At 35.7% G+C, this 24,233-nt stretch overlaps 1 protein-coding gene across 1 annotated transcript in view; it reads right to left on the bottom strand.

The window, feature by feature from the left end:
* LOC117095052 (low-density lipoprotein receptor-related protein 1B) overlaps positions 1–24,233 on the bottom strand; it is a 1,687,268-nt gene that overhangs the window by 250,778 nt on the left and 1,412,257 nt on the right. The window contains exons 33-35 of the mRNA XM_033231629.1: positions 22,881–23,021; positions 17,703–17,828; positions 16,045–16,176 (exon numbers count right to left, since the gene is read on the bottom strand). Of these exons, the coding sequence (XP_033087520.1) occupies positions 16,045–16,176; positions 17,703–17,828; positions 22,881–23,021 (399 nt within the window). The remainder of the gene's footprint in view (positions 1–16,044; positions 16,177–17,702; positions 17,829–22,880; positions 23,022–24,233) is intronic.

Here is a 24,233-nt window from a genome sequence, read left to right as displayed (position 1 = left end):
ACATTAGTTGTTTTACCACTGAAACAAAATTAGGAGAGAAGAGTAAAGAAAAAAATTATAAGGCTATGGTCATATTTTATATAAGTTATTATTAAGAATTGCTAATAAATCTTAGCTCTTTATTCTCTATTAATGAGAATAATATGTCATACGAAACAAAAATAAAAACTATGAATCCTTTTGTTCGGGATTTAGATAACTTTTTACATATGTTTAGAGCCTTGAATTACTAGATTGGATCATCAGTTTTATCATTATCTCATATTTAATTTGTAAGGAAAGCAGCAAAATATAATCCCTCCTGTGAATGTTTGTTTTTTTTTTCCCTGAAGAACAGAGCAGATTTATACAATACAGTCTACGTTTTTTTGCTCAAACTATTCAAGTCTAATTCTGATTCTTTTCACATAGGTTTTAATGACTTTAGACTGAGAAAATAGTTTTTTTTTTTTTTTTAATAGCCTATAGGTTTTTACTGTTGATGCTACTAATATTAGAAGTTGAATAGTCAAAAAGCTGTCAGAGACCCAGAGAGATCACTACTGAGAAGAGGTTGCTTTGTATAACTCTAAAATACTCCAACTCCAGAGATTCATAATTTTTAAGTAAACTAGTCTAGTATTTTATACTAGACACTGATATTCAAGTTATATTTCTGGTTCCACGTCAGTTTTTTTCCTACTTAATCTCTATCTAGCTCTTCTCATTGAATCTTCAGTAAAATTGAGTAATAAATAAAGGAAACAAACTTTAAGACTAATGGAACTAGTTTTATTTGTTTTATTTTCTTTAACATAGGCTTTGATAAATTCACTGACACATTGAGCTAGCCATAGCATGTGATGGGAGACAGCCCAATATCCTAGAAACTGATTTATATCATTGCTCTTGAGCACCATTGCAAGCATAAAGAACTGGCAATTGTTCCCAGGTACTTTGGAGCTCCCTTTCTGGCCAAGGAACTCTGGAGAGGAATACTTGAGGCAATACTAGAACTCAGTCTAAGCATAGTTAACACCAGTAAACACTCAGCATGCCTTGGTGACAAAGAATGAAGTCACTACAATAATAATTCTATTGGTGATATACACAAAGGTGTATATGCACATACAAAAGTGTGCATACAAATACAAATACACAATTTTAATTCCCAGGCAATCCTAGACAGCTATAAGCAAATTCTTGAAAGAGCTTTTATTAATTAAAGAGCTACAGTGCTGAAGAGTCCTTAAGTAAAAGATTTGGCTTAAGTTACCATATCATGAAGCCTTTTCCAGACACTAGACAAAAACTTCAAAGAATGGTTGGAAGAAGTTTCTGGCTTTTGTTGAAGGACTCTTCTGGAATGGTAGCCAAAAGCAAATGTGGCAAACTCATGACATGAAAAGCTAGGTACTGATGAACAAGATGCTCAAGATAACAAATAGCATCCTAAAGGAAAAGACAGTGGGATTTGCTACTGCCAAGGAGGATAGTGGATCTAAAGCAGTAGAACACATCAAAATCACCTAAAATAATCTTAGATTTTGCCCTGGTATAGGTTTCTTGACCTTACCACTATTTGTATTTCAAGATGGATAATACTTCGTTTTGAGAAAGGAACAGGACACTAAACATGCACAGGGCATTGTTTAGCAGCATCCCTGGCTTTTATTCAACAGACACCAATATGACAACAATGTTTCCAGATATTACAAAGTGAACTTTGGGGTCCACAATTTTCCCCATTTGATAAACAATCACAGATCAACTAAGTCAAATTCTCAGTACTAGGACTACCCTGCTCCCTAGTTTGGCCTTCTGAATCCCACACATGGAATGGTTAGATATTTCTGGCCCTTGGCCTTATATTGCATATTTTAAAATTGTTGTTATTGCTGTGAAACACCCATCCTGGCCAGGCACGGTGGCTCACACCTGTAATTCCAGCATTTTGGGAGGCCAAGGTGGTGGATCATCTGAGTTTGGGAGTTCAAGACCAGCCTTGCAAACGTGGCAAAATGCTGTCTCTATTAAAAATACAAAACATTAACTGGGCATGGTTGTGGGCACCTGTAATCTCAGCTACTTAGGAGGCAGAGGCAGGAGAAATGCCTCTTGAACCTGGGAGGCAGAAGTTGCAGTGAGCTGAGATAGCACCATTGCACTTCAGCCTGGGTGACAGAGTGAGACTCTGTCTCAAAAAAAAAAAAAAAAAAAAAAATACACACGCAGACACACAGACACACACACACACACACACACACACACACACACACACACACACACAAAATCCATCCTTTCTTGGATATTTGTGGAATCTTCCCTTACTCAACTTATGAATGGCAGTGTGGAGAAAGCAAATGATGAAAAAATATATATGTGTGAATTTAAATCCCAGCTTTGTTCTATTCCATTTGTGAAACATTTGGCAGTTTATTTAAGCTTTGTCTTTTATTATTAACTGGGGGCAAAATGAGGATCAAGACAATGACCATAATGTTCCACACCAATAATTCATTCTCAAATGGTTTAAGCCAGAACACAGAAGCTGTCCGTACAGGAACATCACTGATATTTCAAACCTGCCATCAGAGTTCACCCTTCAGAAAATAATGTGTGGGAATAAGATACGTAAAAGGTCTATAATATTGTGATAGGCAGTCCCTAATGTGGACTGCTCTTACCCCTACAACCTGGTAGTCACTCCTTGCCTAGTCCCTTTCTCTGAGTGGAGTATGGATCTACTGAGTAGCTCCTAATAAATAGAATATACCAAAAGTGATGGGATGCCATTGCTGAGATTGGGAGACAAGAAGTCTTACTTCCATTTTGTGAGTGCCTCCTCCCACTCTCTTATTCACTAGCTCTACGAGAAGCTTGTGGTCATGCTGTGAACTGCCCTGCAGAAAGGCCCACATGACAAACAACTGAGAAAATATTCAGTAGAGAGCTGTGGTCTTCTATTCAACAACCTGCAAGAAACAGAATCTTGCCAACAGTCCCATGAGCCAGCTTGGAAGTGAATCCTCCCTAACTGAGTCTTGATGATGCCACATCTCTGTGCAACACTGTGATTGCAGTCTCATAAGAAACTTTGAAGCAGATGACACAGCAAGCTGACCAACAGAAACTATGAGAGCATAAGCATTGTTTTGTCTCACCAAGTGTTAATAATTTGTTACACAGTAATAGGTAACTAATGTAAACATAGGAGAATAAATGATTTTCTCTCTCTTCTCCTCCTCCATTCTATGACAATCATAATAGTGATAATGATGATGGTGATGATTCCCTCCTTAACTATCTGAGTCTCAGATGAAGCTGTGCCATGAGTCTTCTGCCCCTCAATCTAGCAGGGGCAATCCTACACTGACCATATTATCAAGATTCTCTCAAACTCTGAGCCCTAATATGGCCTATCAATTATCTTTCCCAATCATAATTACAATAAGATTTAAATTCTCATTATGAAACTATCAGGGATCAGATGTGGATTATTTCACATTGCTTATGCAATTCGTGTTTGAGGTCAATCTCAGGGGCAAAAACCCAAAAGAATCCTGAATGCAGAATTTAATTAGAACATCTCAAAGCAACCAAGTCTTTCCTATACCCATATCTCATCCTGAAACCCAGTTTAATATTAAAACAAAAATACCACCTTCCTCAAAAGATTTTGATAAATTAAATGACATAAATACACACAGTTTCCCAACCTTACTCCTGTGATGTAGTAAGTGTGCAACAAATATTAAGGGTTTCTTGTTATTTTAATTTCTTCCTCTTCCAGTCCCTCAGTTTTCTAATCCTCTTATAGGCGTTTAATTCCATTACTAGGCTTTTTCAATTTCTGTCAAGGTCTTATTCTAAAAATACCAAGGAATTCATAGAATCAATTAGTTCTTATTTTCACCTTAAAGTTTCAAAATGATCCACTTACTCCTTGTTGCCCTTATATAAAAATAAGGCCAAATGATAAAATAAAATTAAAGATTCATTGTTTATGACCAGTCCATAAACAAATTAAATAACTTTCCTTTTTCTTTAACTAGAATATTGTCTACTTGATTAAAAATTAATGGCCCAAAAATTCAGAGGCTGAATCACAGCTTTTTAAAAAATAAATGCTATCAAAAAGACAAATGGATTAATACATATTGTTTTCTTAAAATGGGAAGAAAAGCACTTTTTCAAGTTTAAGTTTACAATTGAAGATAGCAAAGGTACCAACGTACCTAAGCTAAAAGAGATCTCCTCATTATCATTTCATCTATCAGCATATCTAGGGCTGGGTTTCTGGAAATAAACAGGTACCAATCTATCCTCTAAGGATCAGAGCATGGAGTAATTTGAAAATTATAAAATAGCTTGACCTATCTATAAAAATACTTTTTTCACATATCTTCAGGGGTGTTTTATCTGGATATTGCCAGTGGGTTAAGACACTGTGATCTGCTCAAACATATATAATTTAAAAACTTGTCAATCTCTAAGCAGCTACTAATAATTTACTGTGAATTGAAGTAACCAGGCCTTTAGAAAATAGCTTTCTCAGCAGCTCCATTTTGATAAAGAAGAGTGGGGAGAAAGAGTGGTACATTGAGAATTGAATGTATCACTGTGGAGAAGTCTCAGTAGCTAAAAAGAAATATGGCAGCACAAAGTAACTCAGGTAGAGAAAAAGAAAGGTTTCCTAATGCAGATTTGATGTGCTTCATGCGGATTAATCTAAAGTTGGTGTCAAGATCTTTCCCTTTCCTGAGGGATGCTGAGTGCCTGAAGTTGCATGAGACTTGCCTAAGAGATTCTCTCAATAATATGGAAAATAATATAGATCTCAAATAAGTTGGCCATAGTTTTAATTTTAGTAGGTGATCCCTGTGCATCTTCTCGGGCTTTTAATTTCAGGTAACATACTGATAAATTGAGATGCCTAACAGAGGTTTGTTTTTATGTTTTGAGTTTAGAAATTATCCAAAAAGGATCTATGAGATATTTCCAGTAATTTACTTAACATAAAATGCCTTATGTTATGCATGTGTATGATATTTATATTTCAGGTAGTAATGATAAGTTTTTATTTTCTTGTGATATTACATCTTGAAAGATTTACTGAATTGACTACTTACAAATCTATACAAACTGCTCACATGATTAAAAAATATATTATTGAAGAAAGTTTGAAATGACAAAAAGTAGTTTTAGTTTCACTGTCACAAGAAGAAATTGAAACAGCCCTAAAAATTCACTTTGTAGCCAAGAAAATGGTTTTCATAAAACTGCAAAAATGTCCCAAAGCAACAATATTATATTTCTTAAACTATTGCTGCTACTGACATAAAAAGAATTCTTTCTATAATTCTTCTGTGGCCTTGGTTGGTGACAAAGTGGTTACTAGAAAACTTTCATAAATAGTTTCTTTTTATAAGCTTCCAGGCATAGAAAATAAAAAAGAGAGAGACTCATTTGAGTGTCACTAGCTTCAATTATTAAATGAGTTTAAAAATCATGATTCAGTATATAAATCAAAATAATACACGATCTTCTACTAGCACAAATTTGCAGAAGTGCAATGTAGTGTCATCAAGTAATGCCAACAATGGTCGAAATAAACGTTTGCTTCAGTGGTTACAAATGCAAGATGGCACAGTGGAAAGAACTAGGAGTAGCATACTCCATTAGTATATGGCCCCTTGATCTCTTTGGGTTCCAGTTTCCTTACCTGTGTCATGAGAGAGTGCTACAAATGGTATCAAATACTCCTTCTAGTTCTACATTTCAAAGATAAATGTGAATGTTGTGGGACTATTAAGGTGGGATTCTTTCATATAAATAGATGACATTCACTGTATAAATATGGCAATGATATTTTGCCACATATACTTCTTTAGTGTTTTTTAAATAGGTTTTAATTTTTAGAGTTCTAGGTTCACAGCAAAACTGATTAGAAAGTAGAGTTCCCACATATTCTTTCCCCCATACCCAAACAGCTTTGCCCACTATCAACATCTCACACCAGAGTGATACATTTGTCAGAGGTGAATTTAAGCCAACACATACATAGTTTATATTATCATCTATCGCTAACATTAGGGTTCACTCTTGGTGTTATATATTCTATGGATTCAGATAAATGTATACTGACATGTTCCTTCAGTGTTTTTATTGTCTTAGCCAGATCACGATGTGATGGTGTAAAAAAATATTAAAATATTTCCTATAGTGAGCGCCAGACAGTGACATCCAAATAATGACCCTTATTCTGGGTTTATTTTTTTCTTTTAATAGAGACAGGGTCTCACTCTATTGCCCAGGCTAGTCTCAAACTCTTGGACTCAAGTGATCTTCCCAACTCTGTCTCCCAAAGTGCTAGGTTTACAGGTATGAGCCATTACAGCTGGGCCCTTGTTTATCTTTATCTTCCCCAGCAACTTAGATGTGAAATTCTAAACCTGGTAGATATTATAGTAAACAACAGTTGTTGCTTCATTGAGTTGGATGACCCAAATTTGAATAAAAGAGAAAAAAGATTAAAAAAGAATATAAGTTTGAAGTGTTCTGGATGAATAATTATTCTCTGAGTAGAATGTCCTCTTCAAGTAGCATCCTATTGTTTCATTATTAAGGAAAAGGCATAAGTACCCCAAGGGGAGGGAGGACTGAATTGAACAGAGCATTACTTACTGAAGATCACTTAACTAAGTGGAGCAATGGGCTTTGTTTTGAAGGCTTTTCTCCAAACTAAAATGTATCTGTTAAAGCATCAAATGCAGTATTCATTTATCAGGAGGAATATCACTCAGCAGGCAAGGATTTTCAAAGCTCAATTTTTTTTTTTTCCACTGGAATGGGACTTTTCCAGTGAAGAGATAAAAATGCTTTGAACATTTTAAATCTAGCCACAGTGTCTTATTTACTTCTGTGGAGAGTATCCAGAATTGCTTCATCTGGTAGAACAAACAATGTGTTCATTGCAGAAAGCTTTAATTTATTACGACCAAACCCAGAAAGATTCAGATCTGTTAATTCTTACGAAATGCACAGGTTTTGATAATACATTCATCTGTAATATCATGGTAATGAAATAGTATTATTAAATTACAATACTTGTACTTTGCAAATTATTCTCTTCCACTGCACCTCCTTTGTATGACTGGGGCTGTTTGTTTAGAATAAGAGGCAACTGTGCCCTTCCATTTTGATCCTAATGTAGAGATTATGTCCCTGGGGTAAATATCATTAATAGAAGAAGAGGAAATAAAATATCTGCAAAAGAAATGAACCGAGAAAGAACCTATAATCAGGTGAAATATGAAGGCCATATTAAAAAAAAAAAAAGATTAATAATTAGAGATTGGCACAACAAAAAATGTTTGTTTTCTCTCTTTCTTTCTCTGAGTAACAATCCAGGTTTTCCTTTCTCTCTCTCTGTAACTTCCCTCCATGAAGTCACAGAGCTTGTATATCATCACTATAAAGATATTATAAATCAAGCTGCTGACACTTATTCTGATCCTAATATATTTTCATAAAACACAATTAATAAAGGATCAGACTGTAAAGTAGATGGAAGTAATAAAAGTCATGAAAAAAGGCAGTAGAAAACTCCGGATAGCGCCACCTCCATCATGACCTTCATTAGTGTTTTAGTTAGTTCAGTCTAAGCACTGGATGCCAGCCTCTTAGATTGGCATTTAATATTGTAAATAGTTCTGATATCTAATCTTTAAGCATCAGCTCTACAGACTGATGATGATGATGATGATGTTTATTCTCAACAGGGAGATTTTTTTAACCTATGTTTATCACCCCAGAGTAGTGAAGAAACACCCATTTTTCTATTCAAATAATTGTATAGAAAATATAATATTAGTTGAGAGAACAGTAAAACAAAATCCTAGCTAATTGGAAATTTAAATGTAGCTTCCAGGGCATCTTTGTTAAAATATATATATATATATTTTATATATATATTATATATATAATGATAATTTCTACAATATTTTACTTCCCACTTATTTGATATTTTGTTACCATTCTCTGAGCACCAACGTATATCAGGTACTTTGCTAAACATTTGCTTACTTTGATCTAAACATGCCCACACCCCAAAAAAGTAAGGAAACAGAGCCTCAGAAAAATTAGGTAACTTACCCAAGGTCACAAAGCTAGTAGTGGTTGAGCTGGCATTAGAACCCCAGGTTGTCTGTGGCTAAACTCTGGTTTCTTCCAACTATGCTTCCCTGGCCTGTGGATCTCTAACCTTCTTTGGTTTTAAAGAAAGTTTTTCACTGCTGTATTCTGAGTAACAGTAGGGATTTTAATAGATTCTTGAACATTCTACCTACATGACTATTCCATATGCTTGCATCCCTTTACATTTAGAAGAAGAAATAGCTTATCTGAAAATAATTTTTTCCCATGAAATAAAAATATGGCAGGCAAAATGTAAAGAACTAAGTTTTAACTAAAACAGGTAACTTCTCCTTAGGAAAAGTCACTTTGACATGAAATAAGTTTATGATATTAAGAATTGTTGGGCATTTTGAAACAGAAAGTCCTATTCTCTGCAAATAAAAATATCCTGCATCATGGTACATGATATTAAATGTAACCATTTCAGGGCCAATATAAACCTTGGAGAGTGAATTTAACTCATTCAAATGATCCATTTACCCTTAAAAAGCGAAATATTTATTAAGGATCTTATCAGAACATTTAGATCAAATTGCTTATGTTAATATTTTTTCCTCATGGAAATTTATGAAATATTTACAAAACTCATTATGGAGTATTCAAAATAATTGAATACATGCTCCAGCTAAAACAAAGGATTATGTACCTAGTAAAAATATATGAATGTACTGTATGCATAAAACCTTTTACAAGTTCAAGTTTTCTTAGTTTTGCACTTAACAAATCCTATACAATAAAATTCTAACGAATAAAATGCATGTACCTAACAGACAAGGTAGATTATTCATTGTGGAGATAATTAGCCTTCCACCAATAATGAGATTTCAGTCTGATCAAAAATCACACCAAGATTTTGGCAAAATTAACATGTTGCTTAATAAAATGTCTTATACTTCTTTGTATTTCCTTTTGGTAAAGGTGGTTTTAAAAATTTGCCTCTATCCAATTCCAAACAGTTGGTGCAAAACAATCTGCTTAAGAAAAGTCCTTTCTGACATTACAATCGGGGGCGGAGCAAGATGGCCGAATAGGAACAGATCCAGTCTCCAACTCCCAGCGCAAGCGACACAAAGACTGGTGATTTCTGCATTTCCAACTGAGGTACTGGGGTCATCTCACTGGGGAGTGCCGGACAATCGGTGTTGGTCAGTTGCTGCAGCCCGACCAGCGAAAGCTGAAGCAGGGCGAGGCATCGCCTCACCTGGGAAGTGCAAGGGGGAAGGGAATCCCTTTTCCTAGCCAGGGGAACTGAAACACACAACACCTGGAAAATCGGGTAACTCCCACCCCAATACTGCGCTTTAAGCAAACGGGCACACCATGAGAATATATCCCACACCTGGCCAGGAGGGCCTCATGCCCACGGAGCCTCCCTCATTGCTAACACAGCAGTCTGCGATCTAACTGCAAGGCAGCAGCAAGGCTGGGGGAGGGGCGCCCACCATTGCTGAGGCTTAAGTAGGTAAACAAAGCCCCTGGGAAGCTCGAACTGGGTGGAGCTCACAGCAGATCAAGGAAACCTGCCTGTCTCTGTAGACTCCACCTCTGGGGACAGGGCACAGTTAATAACAACAACAACAAAAGCAGCAGAAACCTTTGCAGACGCAAATGACTCTGTCTGACAGATTTGGAGAGAGCAGTGGATCTCACAACACGGAGGTTGAGATCTGAGAACAGACAGACTGCCTGCTCAAGTGGGTCCCTGACCCTTGAGTAGCCTAACTGGGAGACATCCCCCACTAGGGGCAGTCTGACACCCCACACCTCACACGGTGGAGTACACCCCTGAGAGGAAGCTTCCAAAGCAAGTCCATCAAAACTTCTCAGAGCTAAAGGAGGAATTACGTACTCAGCGCAAAGAAACAAAAAATCTTGAAAAAAGAGTGGAAGAATTGATAGCTAAAATAATTAATGCAGAGAAGGTCATAAATGAAATGACAGAGATGAAAACCATGACATGAGAAATACGTGACAAATCCACAAGCTTCAGTAACCGACTCGATCAACTGGAAGAAAGAGTATCAGCAATTGAGGATCAAATGAATGAAATGAAGCGAGAAGAGAAACCAAAAGAAAAAAGAAGAAAAAGAAATGAACAAAGCCTGCAAGAAGTATGGGATTATGTAAAAAGACCAAATCTACGTCTGATTGGGGTGCCTGAAAGTGAGGGGGAAAATGGAACCAAGTTGGAAAACACTCTTCAGGATATCATCTAGGAGAACTTCCCCAACCTAGTAGGGCAGGCCAACATTCAAATTCAGAAAATACAGAGAATGCCACAAAGATACTCCTAGAGAAGAGCAACTCCAAGACATATAATTGCCAGATTCATAAAAGTTGAAATGAAGGAAAAAATCTTAAGGGCAGCCAGAGAGAAAGGTCGAGTTACCCACAAAGGGAAGCCCATCAGACTAACAGCAGATCTCTCGGCAGAAACTCTCCAAGCCAGAAGAGAGTGGAGGCCAATATTCAACATTCTTAAAGAAAAGAATTTTCAACCCAGAATTTCATATCCAGCCAAACTAAGTTTCATCAGTGAAGGAGAAATAAAATCCTTTACAGATAAGCAGATGCTTAGAAATTTTCTCACCACCAGGCCTGCCTTACAAGAGACCCTGAAGGAAGCCCTAAACATGGAAAGGAACAACCGGTACCAGCCATTGCAAAAACATGCCAAAATGTAAAGACCATCGAGGCTAGGAAGAAACTGCATCAACTAACGAGCAAAATAACCAGTTAATATCATAATGGCTGGATCAAGGTCACACATAACAATATTAACCTTAAATGTTAATGGACTAAATGCTCCAATGAAAAGACACAGACTGGCAAACTGGATAAAGAGTCAAGACCCATCAGTCTGCTGTATTCAGGAGACCCATCTCACATGCAGAGACATACATAGGCTCAAAATAAAGGGATGGAGGAAGATCTACCAAGCAAATGGAGAAAAAAAAAAGCAGGGGTTGCAACCCTAGTCTCTGATAAAACAGACTTTAAACCAACAAAGATCAAAAGAGACAAAGCAGGCCATTACATAATGGTAAAGGGATCAATTCAACAGGAAGAGCTAACTATCCTAAATATATATGCACGCAATACAGGAGCACCCAGATTCATGAAGCAAGTCCTTAGAGACTTACAAAGAGACTTAGGCTCCCATACAATAATAATGGGAGATTTCAACACTCCACTGTCAACATTAGACAGATCAACGAGACAGAAAGTTCACAAGGATATCCAGGAATTGAACTCATCTCTGCACCAAGAGGACCTAATACACATCTATAGAACTCTGCACCCCAAATCAACAGAATATACATTCTTCTCAGCACCACATCACACTTATTCCAAAATTGACCACATAATTGGAAGGAAAGCACTCCTCAGCAAATGTAAAAGAACAGAAATTATAACAAACTGTCTCTCAGACCACAGTGCAATCAAACTAGAACTCAGGACGAAGAAACTCAATCCAAACCGCTCAACTACATGGAAACTGAACAACCTGCTCCTGAATGACTACTGGGTACATAACGAAATGAAGGCACAAATAAAGATGCTCTTTGAAACCAATGAGAACAAAGATACAACATACCAGAATCCCTGGGACACATTTAAAGCAGTGTGTAGAGGGAAATTTATAGCACTAAATGCCCACAAGAGAAAGCAGGAAAGATCTAAAATGGACACTCTAACATCACAATTAAAAGAACTAGAGAGGCAAGAGCAAACACATTCAAAAGCTAGCAGAAGGCAAGAAATAACTAAGATCAGAACAGAACTGAAGGAGATAGAGACACAAAAAACCCTCCAAAAAATCAATGAATCCAGGAGTTGGTTTTTTGAAAAGATCAACAAAATTGACAGACCGCTAGCAAGACTAATAAAGAAGAAAAGAGAGAGGAATCAAATAGACGCAATGAAAAATGATAAAGGGGATATCACCACTGACCCCACAGAAATACAAACTACCATCAGAGAATACTATAAACACCTCTACGCAAATCAACTAGAAAATCTAGAAGAAATGGATAATTTCCTGGACAGTTACACTCTTCCAAGACTACACCAGGAAGAAGCTGAATCCCTGAATAGACCAATAGCAGGCTCTGAAATTGAGGCAATAATTAATAGCCTACCCACCAAAAAAAGTCCAGGACCAGATGGATTCACAGCTGAATTCTACCAGAAGTACAAGGAGGAGCTGGTACCATTCCTTCTGAAACTATTCCAATCAATAGAAAAAGAGGGAATCCTCCCTAACTCATTTTATGAGGCCAACATCATCCTGATACCAAAGCCTGGCAGAGACACAACAAAAAAAGAGAATTTTAGACCAATATCCCTGATGAACATCGATGCAAAAATCCTCAATAAAATACTGGCAAAGCGGATTCAGCAGCACATCAAAAACTTATCCACCATGTTCAAGTGGGCTTCATCCCTGGGATGCAAGGCTGGTTCAACATATGCAAATCAATAAATGTAATCCAGCATATAAACAGAACCAAAGACAAGAACCACATGATTATCTCAATAGATGCAGAAAAGGCTTTTGACAAAATTCAACAGCCTTTCACGCTAAAAACGCTCAATAAATTCGGTATTGAGGGAACGTACCTCAAAATAATAAGAGCTATTTATGACAAACCCACAGCTAATATCATACTGAATGGGCAAAAATTGGAAAAATTCCCTTTGAAAACTGGCACAAGGCAGGGATGCCCTCTCTCACCACTCCTATTCAACATAGTGTTGGAAGTTCTGGCTAGGGCAATCAGGCAAGAGAAAGAAATCAAGGGTATCCAGTTAGGAAAAGAAGAAGTCAAATTGTCCCTGTTTGCAGATGACATGATTGTATATTTAGAAAACCCCATTGCCTCAGCCCCAAATCTCCTTAAGCTGATAAACAAATTCAGCAAAGTCTCAGGATACAAAATTAATGTGCAAAAATCACAAGCATTCTTATACACCACTAACAGACAAACAGAGAGCCAAATCAGGAATGAACTTCCATTCACAATTGCTTCAAAGAGAATAAAATACCTAGGAATCCAACTTACAAGGGATGGAAAGGACCTCTTCAAGGAGAACTACAAACCACTGCTCAGTGAAATCAAAGAGGACACAAACAAATGGAAGAACATACCATGCTCATGGATAGGAAGAATCAATATCATGACAATGGCCATACTCCCCAAGGTAATTTATAGATTCAATGCCATCCCCATCAAGCTACCAATGACTTTCTTCACAGAATTGGAAAAACTGCTTTAAAGTTCATATGGAACCAAAAAAGAGCCCGCATTGCCAAGACAATCCTAAGTCAAAAGGACAAAGCTGGAGGCATCACGCTACCTGACTTTATACTACAAGGCTACAGTAACCAAAACAGCATGGTACTGGTACCAAAACAGAGATATAGACCAATGGAACAGAACAGAGTCCTCAGAAATAATACCACACATCTACAGCCATCTGATCTTTGACAAACCTGAGAGAAACAAGAAATGGGGAAAGGACTCCCTATTTAATAAATGGTGCTGGAAAAATTGGCTAGCCATAAGTAGAAGGCTGAAACTGGATCCTTTCCTTACTCCTTATATGAAAATTAATTCATGATGGATTAGAGACTTAAATGTTAGACCTAATACCATAAAAACCCTAGAAGAAAACCTAGGTAGTACCATTCAGGACACAGGCATGGGCAAGGACTTCATGTCTAAAACACCAAAAGCAACGGCAACAAAAGACAAAATTGACAAATGGGATCTAACTAAACTAAAGAGCTTCTGCACAGCAAAAGAAAGTACCATCAGAGTGTACAGGCAACCTACAGAATGGGAGAAAATTTTTGCAATCTACTCATCTGACAAAGGGCTAATATCCAGAATCTACAAAGAACTCAAACAAATACACAAGAAAAAAACAAACAACCCCATCAAAAAGTGGGCAAAGAATATGAACAGACATTTCTCAAAAGAAGACATTCATACAGCCAACAGACACATGAAAAAATGCTCATCATCACTGGCCATCAGAGAAATGCAAATCAAAACCACAATGAGATACCATCTCACACCATTTAGAATGGCAATCATTAAAAAGTCAGGAAACAACAGGTGTTGGAGAGGATGTGCAGAAATAGGAACAGTTTTATACTGTTGGTGGGATTGTAAACTAGTTCAACCATTATGGAAAAGAGTATGGTAATTCCTCAAGGATCTAGAACTAGATATACCATAAGACCCAGCCATCCCACTACTGGGTATATACCCAAAGGATTATAAATCATGCTGCTATAAAGACACATGCACACGTGTGTTTATTGCGGCACTATTCACAATAGCAAAGACTTGGAATCAACCCAAATGTCCATCTGTGACAGACTGGATTAAGAAAATGTGGCACATATACACCATGGGATACTATGCAGCCATAAAAAAGGATCACTTTGCGTCCTTTGTAGGGACATGGATGCAGCTGGAAACCATCATTCTCAGCAAACTATTGCAAGAACAGAAAACCAAACACCGCATGTTCTCACTCATAGGTGGGAACTGAACAATGAGATCACTTGGACTCGGGAAGGGGAACATCACACACTGGTGCCTATCATGGGGAGGGGGGAGGGGGGAGGGATTGCATTGGGAGTTATACCTGACATAAATGACGACTTGATGGGTGCTGACGAGTTGATGGGTGCAGCACACCAACATGGCACAAGTGTACATATGTGACAAACCTATATGTTATGCACATGTACCCTAGAACTTAAAGTATCATTAAAAAAAAAGAAAAAAGAAAAGTCCTTTCTGAACCATTTGTGAAGATCCCCAGTAATTCACTAACTTGTAGTCAAGAATTTTATTAATACATGATTAAACAAAATGTGTTAGAGCTGGGGGACAATAAGCAACTACCAGAAGCCCACATGCTGGGGCAAGATTACAAAGATTCTTTTTTTTTTTTTTTTTTTAAGATTATAAATCAAATAGCTATTTGTGGTTTAATATTAGATAAAATTAAGTCTTTACACAGATAAAAACACTGTGGACATGCATTTACATGTTCAACGCTGAAACGTCAATTCAGGAAACATATGATTTAGCATTTCTTTTTATAAGTTTAAGTCCTCAAGTGGAAGGTAGTGAATCTGAATTTTAATGTGAATACCAAATATTTATGCTATGTCAGAATTTAGCAATTAGCACCAAAACACTTGTTTACTTCAGCAAATTCAACAGTGTCTACCATTAATTCCCAATCATTTGTTCATATTAGCCGCAAGAAAATATTAGTGTCCACTTTGCTTCCTGCTGCTTCCTTTCACTGTTTGCTAAAATATAAGAAGGTAAAGTAAAATCTGACTCCAAATGATACATACTATACTCAACAATAATTTTCAATGGTTTAGCATGTATAATTGTTCCTATTATTTGGATTTCATTTGCCACTGCTTGTATTACAATAGAAAATCACATCCTGATTATATTTTAAATAAGATTATATTTTAGTATATAATAGGTCAACATGCTTTATATGTCTTATATTTACAACTAGATAAAAGTAAAGTATCAAAATAAAAAAGAGAGAGAAATAAAAGTAAGCGACCAAGTGCCAATCATGGTATGTTAATGCAATTGCAATTCAAATGCTATACTTTCGGACAATTTTACTTGATTGTTTTTCAGACATTACATATTTAGAACAAGTTATGATTGGCTTTAAAATTTATCTATTTGCTGCTTTCTTATTTCTCACCTTGACTGTTAAAGTACAGAGGAAAATGTTGGATTCCCATCATCTTTAATAAATCAAGTGAATACATTATGCATAAATTATTACTAAAAAGCTATTTACCTGCATGGAAATCTATTCCCACGGCAAATGAAGTTCCTGATATAGGCATCAAAGCATCCATTTTGTCACTTGGTTCAAGAGGTATCCCCCTGATTCCTTCATGAACAGAGTACATGAGAAATGATTCTACACCTAAATGCAGGGCAGGAGAGAAGCGGGGGAAGGGAAGCCCAGGATGAATATTTAAAATGAAAATAATTTCATTTGTATTATTTTTAACAATCTTAATTTATGTTAATAAATGTAGTTCCTAGACTTTTTAAAAATTATTGTGCACTACACTTCCTGACTAATGAAAGGTAGGTAGATTTGTAGTTCTCAAATTTGTTTATGCATACGATTTATTAAAATAGGAATTTATTAAAATGAATTAGTGGGCACCATCCCAGAAGCCTGATCATTTAAATTTCTAAAAATCTTCCAGTTGGTGCTGACGATGCTGGTACGGGTCTCACACTTTCATAAGCACCGAGTTAGATGATTCGTGGAAGCCTACCTCATCTCTCAACCTAAATTTATTCCCTCTTCCTTAAAATCCAAACATCTCTTTACTTATAGATGATAATAAACCTGATATAAGATTACTATATCACTGATATTTTAATACATATTTAGATTTCTTAAATTAAGAAATTTATGAAGATAGTCTTTATAAATCTTTGTCATACTAAGAATACATCAGTAGCTTAATTAGCTATTAATAGCTCACTTCTGTAGCATCAAAAGCCTGTCCTAAAACAGGCACATAAATATTAAGCTAACTACCAGAAGTAGACCCGCTAAAGCTTATGCATTTTGTCAATATATTAGAAAATATTTATATCCTTTTCTTATTAAAACTAGAATGCCTAGAATCAAATCTGTTTCTGCTCCTTCCTATCCATGCAACCTGATTAAGTTGTTTAATTTCTCTGTGCCTCAGTTTCCTCATTTCTGAATAAGAGACCTACCTCATGAGGTTATGAAGATTAAGTGAATTAATATGTTTAAGGTACTTAGAACAGATCCATGTATGTAATACGTATCATATAAATATTGGATTTAAAATAAAATAAATGATAAGACTAATATACATACATATTTCTCAAATAAGATTGGAACATTTTTAATGATAAAATTAAGCTATGATCATTAGATATAAAAGATCATCCTAGAAACAAAATTCTCTGGGACTAAGAGAAGTAGAGATTGCAAAGCAAGATTTCTTAGGTACCAATTCTCTTACAGTGCTTTTCTCCCTCAGTTATGCAAACCTGAGACCTCACGTTCTCTCAAGTGCTTTCTCTTATATAGTCTAAAGTAAACATTATTTAGTTCAAATTCTACATTAATTCCAGCCAATCAAGCACTACTTTTCACTATAACTTTTGCCTATTCAGGTTGAAGGTAGCTTCTACTAGATTAGGTTAAAGGTTTGATAATAAACTGCAGTTGTTAAAAATAACTAAAAAATTAGAATGTCTTATAAGGCAGAACAATATTTTAAATATTTCAAATATTAAAATCTCACACATATGAGACTAAACAGTATACTATTTCCTAATAACTGGTTAATTTTTTTTCTAATGTTTAACTGACTTTGGTGCCTAAAGTCTGCATGGTATATAACGACTAATGAAGTAAATTAACCAGAGGTAAGGTTTTCCATGAACTCATACCTTGACATGACATGCGGTTCTTTTGGAGATAATATCCCACTGTACACATACAAGTTCTTGTAGTTTCAGATGTGGGTAAACAAAGTTGAGAGCATCCACCATTGTTTAGTTGGCAAGAATTGCTGCCTGCATAGAATGAAAACAAAACACATTCCTTTAATGAAATTTTAAAAAATAAAGTTTTATTTAATATCAATAATTTAACAAATATGTATGCTATTGATTTTGAAATGCAGCTGTTTCATATTGGTTGGAATTACATTTTATTTTCTTTAATAATTTAAAGCAGCAAATTATGGTTGAATTTGCCCTTTCAAAAAAGTCAACAGAGATACATCAGGAGATTAATAGTTACAGAAAAGCAAAAGGAAATTGATTTGTCATATTTTCATAGACCTTTGTAATATTTTAAGATCAGACAAACCAGAATCTTTTTCTCATTTGATTTTTAAATTTCACTTCAACTCTACAATTACTTCCTTTGCAAGAATATTTCATCTGAATGTGTCACATAAATAGCTGTTAAATTATTACTAACCACTCAAAGATTATGCATCTAAGAGAAAGGAGGTATGTATGTTTATATGTATTCAATTAATTTTTAAATGCAAGGAAATACATTTTCCCATTCATAGAAACATAATTCTCCCAAAATGTATGAAAAACACAGCCATAAGAGTCATCTAATTAATTGGCATGTTAATTCCTCTTATTTCTGTATAGTACCAATGACAAATATTAGCCAGGTAATCACAGGTAGGCATTCTAGAATCCCTACTGAAGATGTTCCATTGAATTTACTAGGCCCAATGTGCTAATTAATGCTGGTAGCCTGAAGTTAAGTAATTTACAATCTTACCAAGAAAGTTCATTAAATATCCCATTTTTACAGCTTTGTTATTATTCTAGAGCATGCAATGCCATTTATTGGATGTTCAAGCACTGATATGAAGTGTGATAAATCTAGTGAGAATTACAAAGCATGATGAAAGCTCTATATCAATAGTTCTCTGTGGAAATTTCAAAATACCAATGCAGCTCATTATTTCTCTTCTTCTGAATTCAAGATAGTCTGATGGGATTTAACTGTTCAATCGAACCTGTCATGAGGGCTGTCATTTTTGAAGTGTGAAATACTCTCAACTTGGGAGATTTCTCGTCAGGAGATCTACCACATTCGCTGCTCATGTCCTGTATCTGCCAGTTCAGCCATTGATGAACTCCATTTTATGTAGGGCCACATAATGGCCCTGAACTTTTGAAATGATTACATTTATCCTATATAAACTAATAAAAAATAACTGATTCACTCCACATTTTTTCCAAACTGACGTATAACATTAAGATGAAATTTCATTTCTCTCATTCATCAAATAACAAAACAATTATATTTATAGATTTTTTTTTTTTTTTTTTTTGTGAGACAGTCTCACTCTGTTGCCCAGGCTGAAGTGCAGCAGTGCAATCTTGGCTCATCGCAACCTCTGCTCCCCGGGTTCAAGCAATTCTCCTGCCTCAGCCTCCCGAGTAGCTGGTATTATAGGCACCAGCCAATACGCCTGGCTAATTGTTGTACTTTTAGGGGAGACAGAGTTTCACCATGTTGGCCAGGCTGGTCTTGAACTCCTGACCTCCAGTGATCTGCCCACCTGGGCCTCCCAAAGTGCTAGGATTACAGGCATGAGTCACTGCCCCCGGTCTAGATTTATAATAATTCTATATTGACAATCTCCATATTTCATTTTGTAGAAAGCATGGGTATATTCATGTAATGCCAATCTTTTAGAGAGATGTATTTAGATGCAGATGTATTTCAACTACCAAGACTGAAAGGCTGGGGAGAGATCGGCAGATGATACTTAACTATAAAGCGTGAAGGACAACATTTGGAGAGAAAGAAAAATAAGGGAATTGAAGAAGCTAGGCATGGTGACTCATGCCTGTCATCTCAGCACTTTGGGAGGTCAAGGTGGGCAGATCACTTGAGGCCAGGAGTTCTGAGACAAGCCTGTCTCAAAACCCCATCTCTACTAAAAAAGCAAAACTTGGCCGGGCATGGTGGCTACGCCTGTAATGCCAGCTACTCGGGAGGCTGAAGCATGAGAATTGCGGAACCCTGGAGACAGAGGTTGCAGAGATTATACCACTGCACTACAGCCTGGGTGACAGAATGAGATTCTGTCTAAAAAAAAAAAAAAAAAAAAACAAGTAAAGAAAAATAAGTTAGAAAAGACAATGAACTTCTAAAAATAAGAGAATGTGGCCTGGCACGGTGGCTCAAGCCTGTAATCCCAACATTTTGAGAGGCCGAGGCGGGCAGATCACCTAGGGTCAAGAGTTCCAGACCAGCCTGGCCAACATGGTGAAAACCCGTCTCTGCTAAAATAATCCAAAAACAATTAGCCGGGCATGGCAGTGGGCACCTGTAATCTCAGCAACTCCGGGGGCTGAGGCAGGAGAATTGCTTGAACCCAGGAGATGAAAGTTACAATGAGCCAACATGGTGCCACTGCACACCAGCCTGGGTGACAGAGTGAGACTCCATCTCAAAATATAGAGAAATAAATAAAAGAATGTGAGGAGTTATATAGCCTTGATAATAGCAAAGATACGTGAAAAAAAGGACTTTCTGGGTCTGGGGCTGTATATTTTTAATATAATTGCAAAAATAGCCATATATAAGTATTATATTTAATAGTTCAGATAAATATTCAGATATATATAGAGATAACTATATTTTTGATAAACAATAAAATTAATATATTTCAACAATTAATGTTAAACACTAACCATATACATTTCCTGTATCCTTTGTTTAATCTCTAAGAAGAAATTAATAGTGAAGCAAAGAAAAAGTAAAAAATAATGAAATGAATTATTTACAATAAGGTTCTTTTTCTGTTAAATATAGAGTAGAAAAATATAGTCAAATTAAAAAGTAACAATTTATGTAACAAATTTATGTTATGTTTTTAAAGTTTTATCTATCAAATTATAAATACTAGCTTGGCTTAATAATTTATAATGACATTGATGTTGAAACCTCATGCCCCTGATCTCTAGTGGAGCTAAAAAGTATACTTGACTAACAAGAAGTCTTAACTCTCCAGTGATCTTTGTCAAAAATGATATATTAAGTCACTAATTGTACTCTGAAATCCAAATAGGTAGTAATGTTAACACCTTAAAGAGTCCTAAATTGGTCATATTTCATACTAATGAAGCTTTTACGCTACCCGCAGTAATTCTGTTAATGGGATTGTCTTTAATACAGATGCCTTTATCAACATATTCTAGTAAAAATGGTATTTTCACTGCTTAAATTTTAACTTTATTCATATTATACCATTGATTTCTAAGTGCTAAAGGCCCTTGTTCATTTGGCAATACTTTCATGGAGCATAGAACCCCCAATTATACCTATAGAATCAAATCTTTAAAAGATGAGGAAAATCTTGTTAACAAGGGTAAAGTACACTGAGAATCATATACTAAATGTTTCCCCCTACAAACTTCATTGGAATTATATCTAGAAAATTTGACATATTAATTTACAGCTTAAAACAAAGCATATGCTTGTTCACAGTTTGGAAAAGTGGGTAATTTTTTTAAAATGCTTAGTTTGGAAATTCTCTCTCTCTCACTCTCTTGCATACCCTCCCCCTCTCTCTCATGTTTTCTAATGTTATGTTTTCAGATACAGTCTTATATGTATGTGTTATGCACTAAGATTTACAATAGTACTGTGAGTTTTTACACATAATTATATTCTATAGAAACCTGAGAAAATGCCTCAATGTTTTATTTACTGAGTAGCAGTATTTTATTCTCAATTACATAATCTATTTCCCATGACTTGAATATCAGTATAATTATTATTTTGATACAGAAACATTTCATTACTGAATTGCTAGTGAAAAATATCCTTGTTTATTATTGTGGACATGATGCCAAAAATTCAGAGAACACATAGATAACCGTTTGGGTATAATACACATCCTCAGGTTATACATGTATGTATATGTATGTATATACATTCTCTTGGGTGCAACTACATTCTGTATATATGAATCAACAAACGTTCATAAATTCTCAACAATGAAAGGAACCCAACAAATACTTTAGATAAATGTTTAAAGCAATTTTTTCTTCTAAAGTTATTAATTTTTTATGAATAAGTAATGTGTTTTCTTCTGCCTGGGGCAAGTAAAGATTCCAAACCAATGTGACCCATTGCCTGCACAGGGAAGGCAAGCCCTAATCTGATCTCTATGTTATCTCCTGATGTGCAGACAGCACTCTCAATTGGTATGCCCAATAAATTCTGCTTGCTTGATGGTCATCACCTATCTTCAGAAATAGCAGTCTCCTTTGTTTTCTATTTTTCCCCTGTTCTTCTCTGCTTTGGTCGACATACCCCAAATCCTTCAGATGAAAATCCCTTTCTTAGCGTTCATAATCATTCTGGAAAATTTTTCCTAAGAAAAGTATGTGAAGCTAAGGATTTTCATGGAAGAGACTAATGTATGAAAATAGAGCACATTTTTTTTTTGGGGGGGGGTTGTTTTTGTTGTTGTTTTAAGAAAGAGAATTCTGCTAATGTCATGGATTATGAAGCAAAAAGTAAGAAAGGACTAGCAGATGTGGGGCTGTACTGGCTGCCATCTCTAATCCAATTGCCACTTGGGCAATGTGACAAGTCTACCTATGTAAACCATCTGTTATTTCTCTCACTCCATTTCACTGCACACAATTTGGACAAGCAAAAACAAAAACGCAGAATGCTTAGAGCCAAACAACGTAGTGCTTTTGGATATGGAATTCTTTTGTTGATGTAGTCCATTTGAAGGCCCCTAATTCATTCAGATTCTGGGCTTAACTATACATTGTATATATTTTGCCAGGATATATTTTCTTATTCTTGTATTTTTTTAGTCAAGAACAGGATAAGACCTCTTTGAAGACCTGACAAATTAAGACTCCTAAGGCAGGTTTGTTAATGCTTTCAAAGCTATTATGCACCTATGTTAAAGGCATTTCTCCTACAGTAGTAAGCAACATTTTCCTTTGTTATTAGAAGCAAGACTAGAAACCTTCTATTGTTGAATTGAGGAGCTAGTATGAAAAAGAGCACATTATGTATTCAAAACCTGGCACAAATTCATTAGTGTGACTTACCTTGCTGTGCTTCTTTATCATATACTTTCATATGAACTACCCCAGATGTTTTATTCCGTAGGATGGTGGGGTTTCTTCCGTCTCTTTTGCTGCAGGTTCCCAGCTGAGCTAAGTTTTGGTCTGCCCACCACAGTTTCTTATCTAGTAAAAGAAAAGATATTATTTAAAGGAAAGTATAATTTTCTTATTAAATAATAACAAATAGTTGCTAAACTGTAATACTTTCTGATTTGTTTTATTTCCAAACTCTGTTTCTAAGGGTAACAGTAAAATCACTGTTACATTTAAAAATGCAGCTCATAGTGACGTTTTATTGTTCAAACTTTCCTCCTCCTCTACAGTTAGATTATTCAATTTAATTTTTCTTTTTCTTAGAAAATAATATATAATACTCTTATACTTTACATAATATGTAAGTATAAAGATATAAACAAAAACATATTTCAAATTAATACAAAATCAGCTTTTATTATTTACATACTTAAACATGATCATGTAGTTTTGTACTATACGTATTTGTAAATAAATGGCAAAATCTAACAAAATAGCTAAACAATTATAAAATATACATTCTGTTTGCTTCTATTTATTAAAACTGTGTAAGTTTATATCTTTATTTTATTATTGTTTAAATTTATTTATTTATTTTATTTATTTATTTTTTTTTGAGACGGAGTGTCGCTGTGTGTCGCCCAGGCTGGAGAGGAGTGGCGCGATTTCGGCTCACTGCAAGCTTCGCCTCGCGGGTTCACGCCATTCTCCTGCCTCAGCCTCCCCAGTAGCTGGGACTACAGGCGCCCGCCACCTCGCCCAGCTAATTTTTTGTATTTTTAGTAGAGACGGGGTTTCACTGTGTTAGCCAGGATGGTCTCAATCTCCTGACTTTGTGATCAGCCCGCCTCGGCCTCCCAAAGTGCTGGGATTACAGGCCTGAGCCACTGCGCCCGGCCAAAAATGTGTAAGCTTTTAATCATTTGTGCTCTCCGTTACTGGTCTCTTCACAATTGTTAACCTTCTCTATTTCTCCTAGTGACCCTTTCTCCAAAACTGTATTAATTTATAGTTACCACCTACTGAATGCTCATTTGATATCAGAGAATCTACAGTGTGCCAAGATTAAAAAAAAAACAAAAACAAAAAATAGAGCTCTCCCCCTCATATTGTATTATTTCAAATTGTGAAAGCAAAACTGTAAGGAAACCAAAATCGTTCCATTTTATAAAGAATCTGAGACTCTATGAAGATTAAGTAACTTAATCAAAGTTACATATTTGGTCTCCCTATCTGCAAAACTTGTGTTCTTTCCAAGACTCCATGAGAACATTAAAAACATTTAAGGCAATGCAGGAATTT

Source organism: Trachypithecus francoisi, unplaced genomic scaffold (genome assembly GCF_009764315.1).
Source record: "Trachypithecus francoisi isolate TF-2019V2 unplaced genomic scaffold, Tfra_2.0 Lachesis_group13, whole genome shotgun sequence".
In the NCBI taxonomy this organism is placed as follows: Eukaryota; Metazoa; Chordata; class Mammalia; order Primates; family Cercopithecidae; genus Trachypithecus; species Trachypithecus francoisi.
The sequence above is the reverse complement of the archived record's forward strand: the minus strand, read 5'-3'. Positions and strand labels throughout refer to the sequence as shown.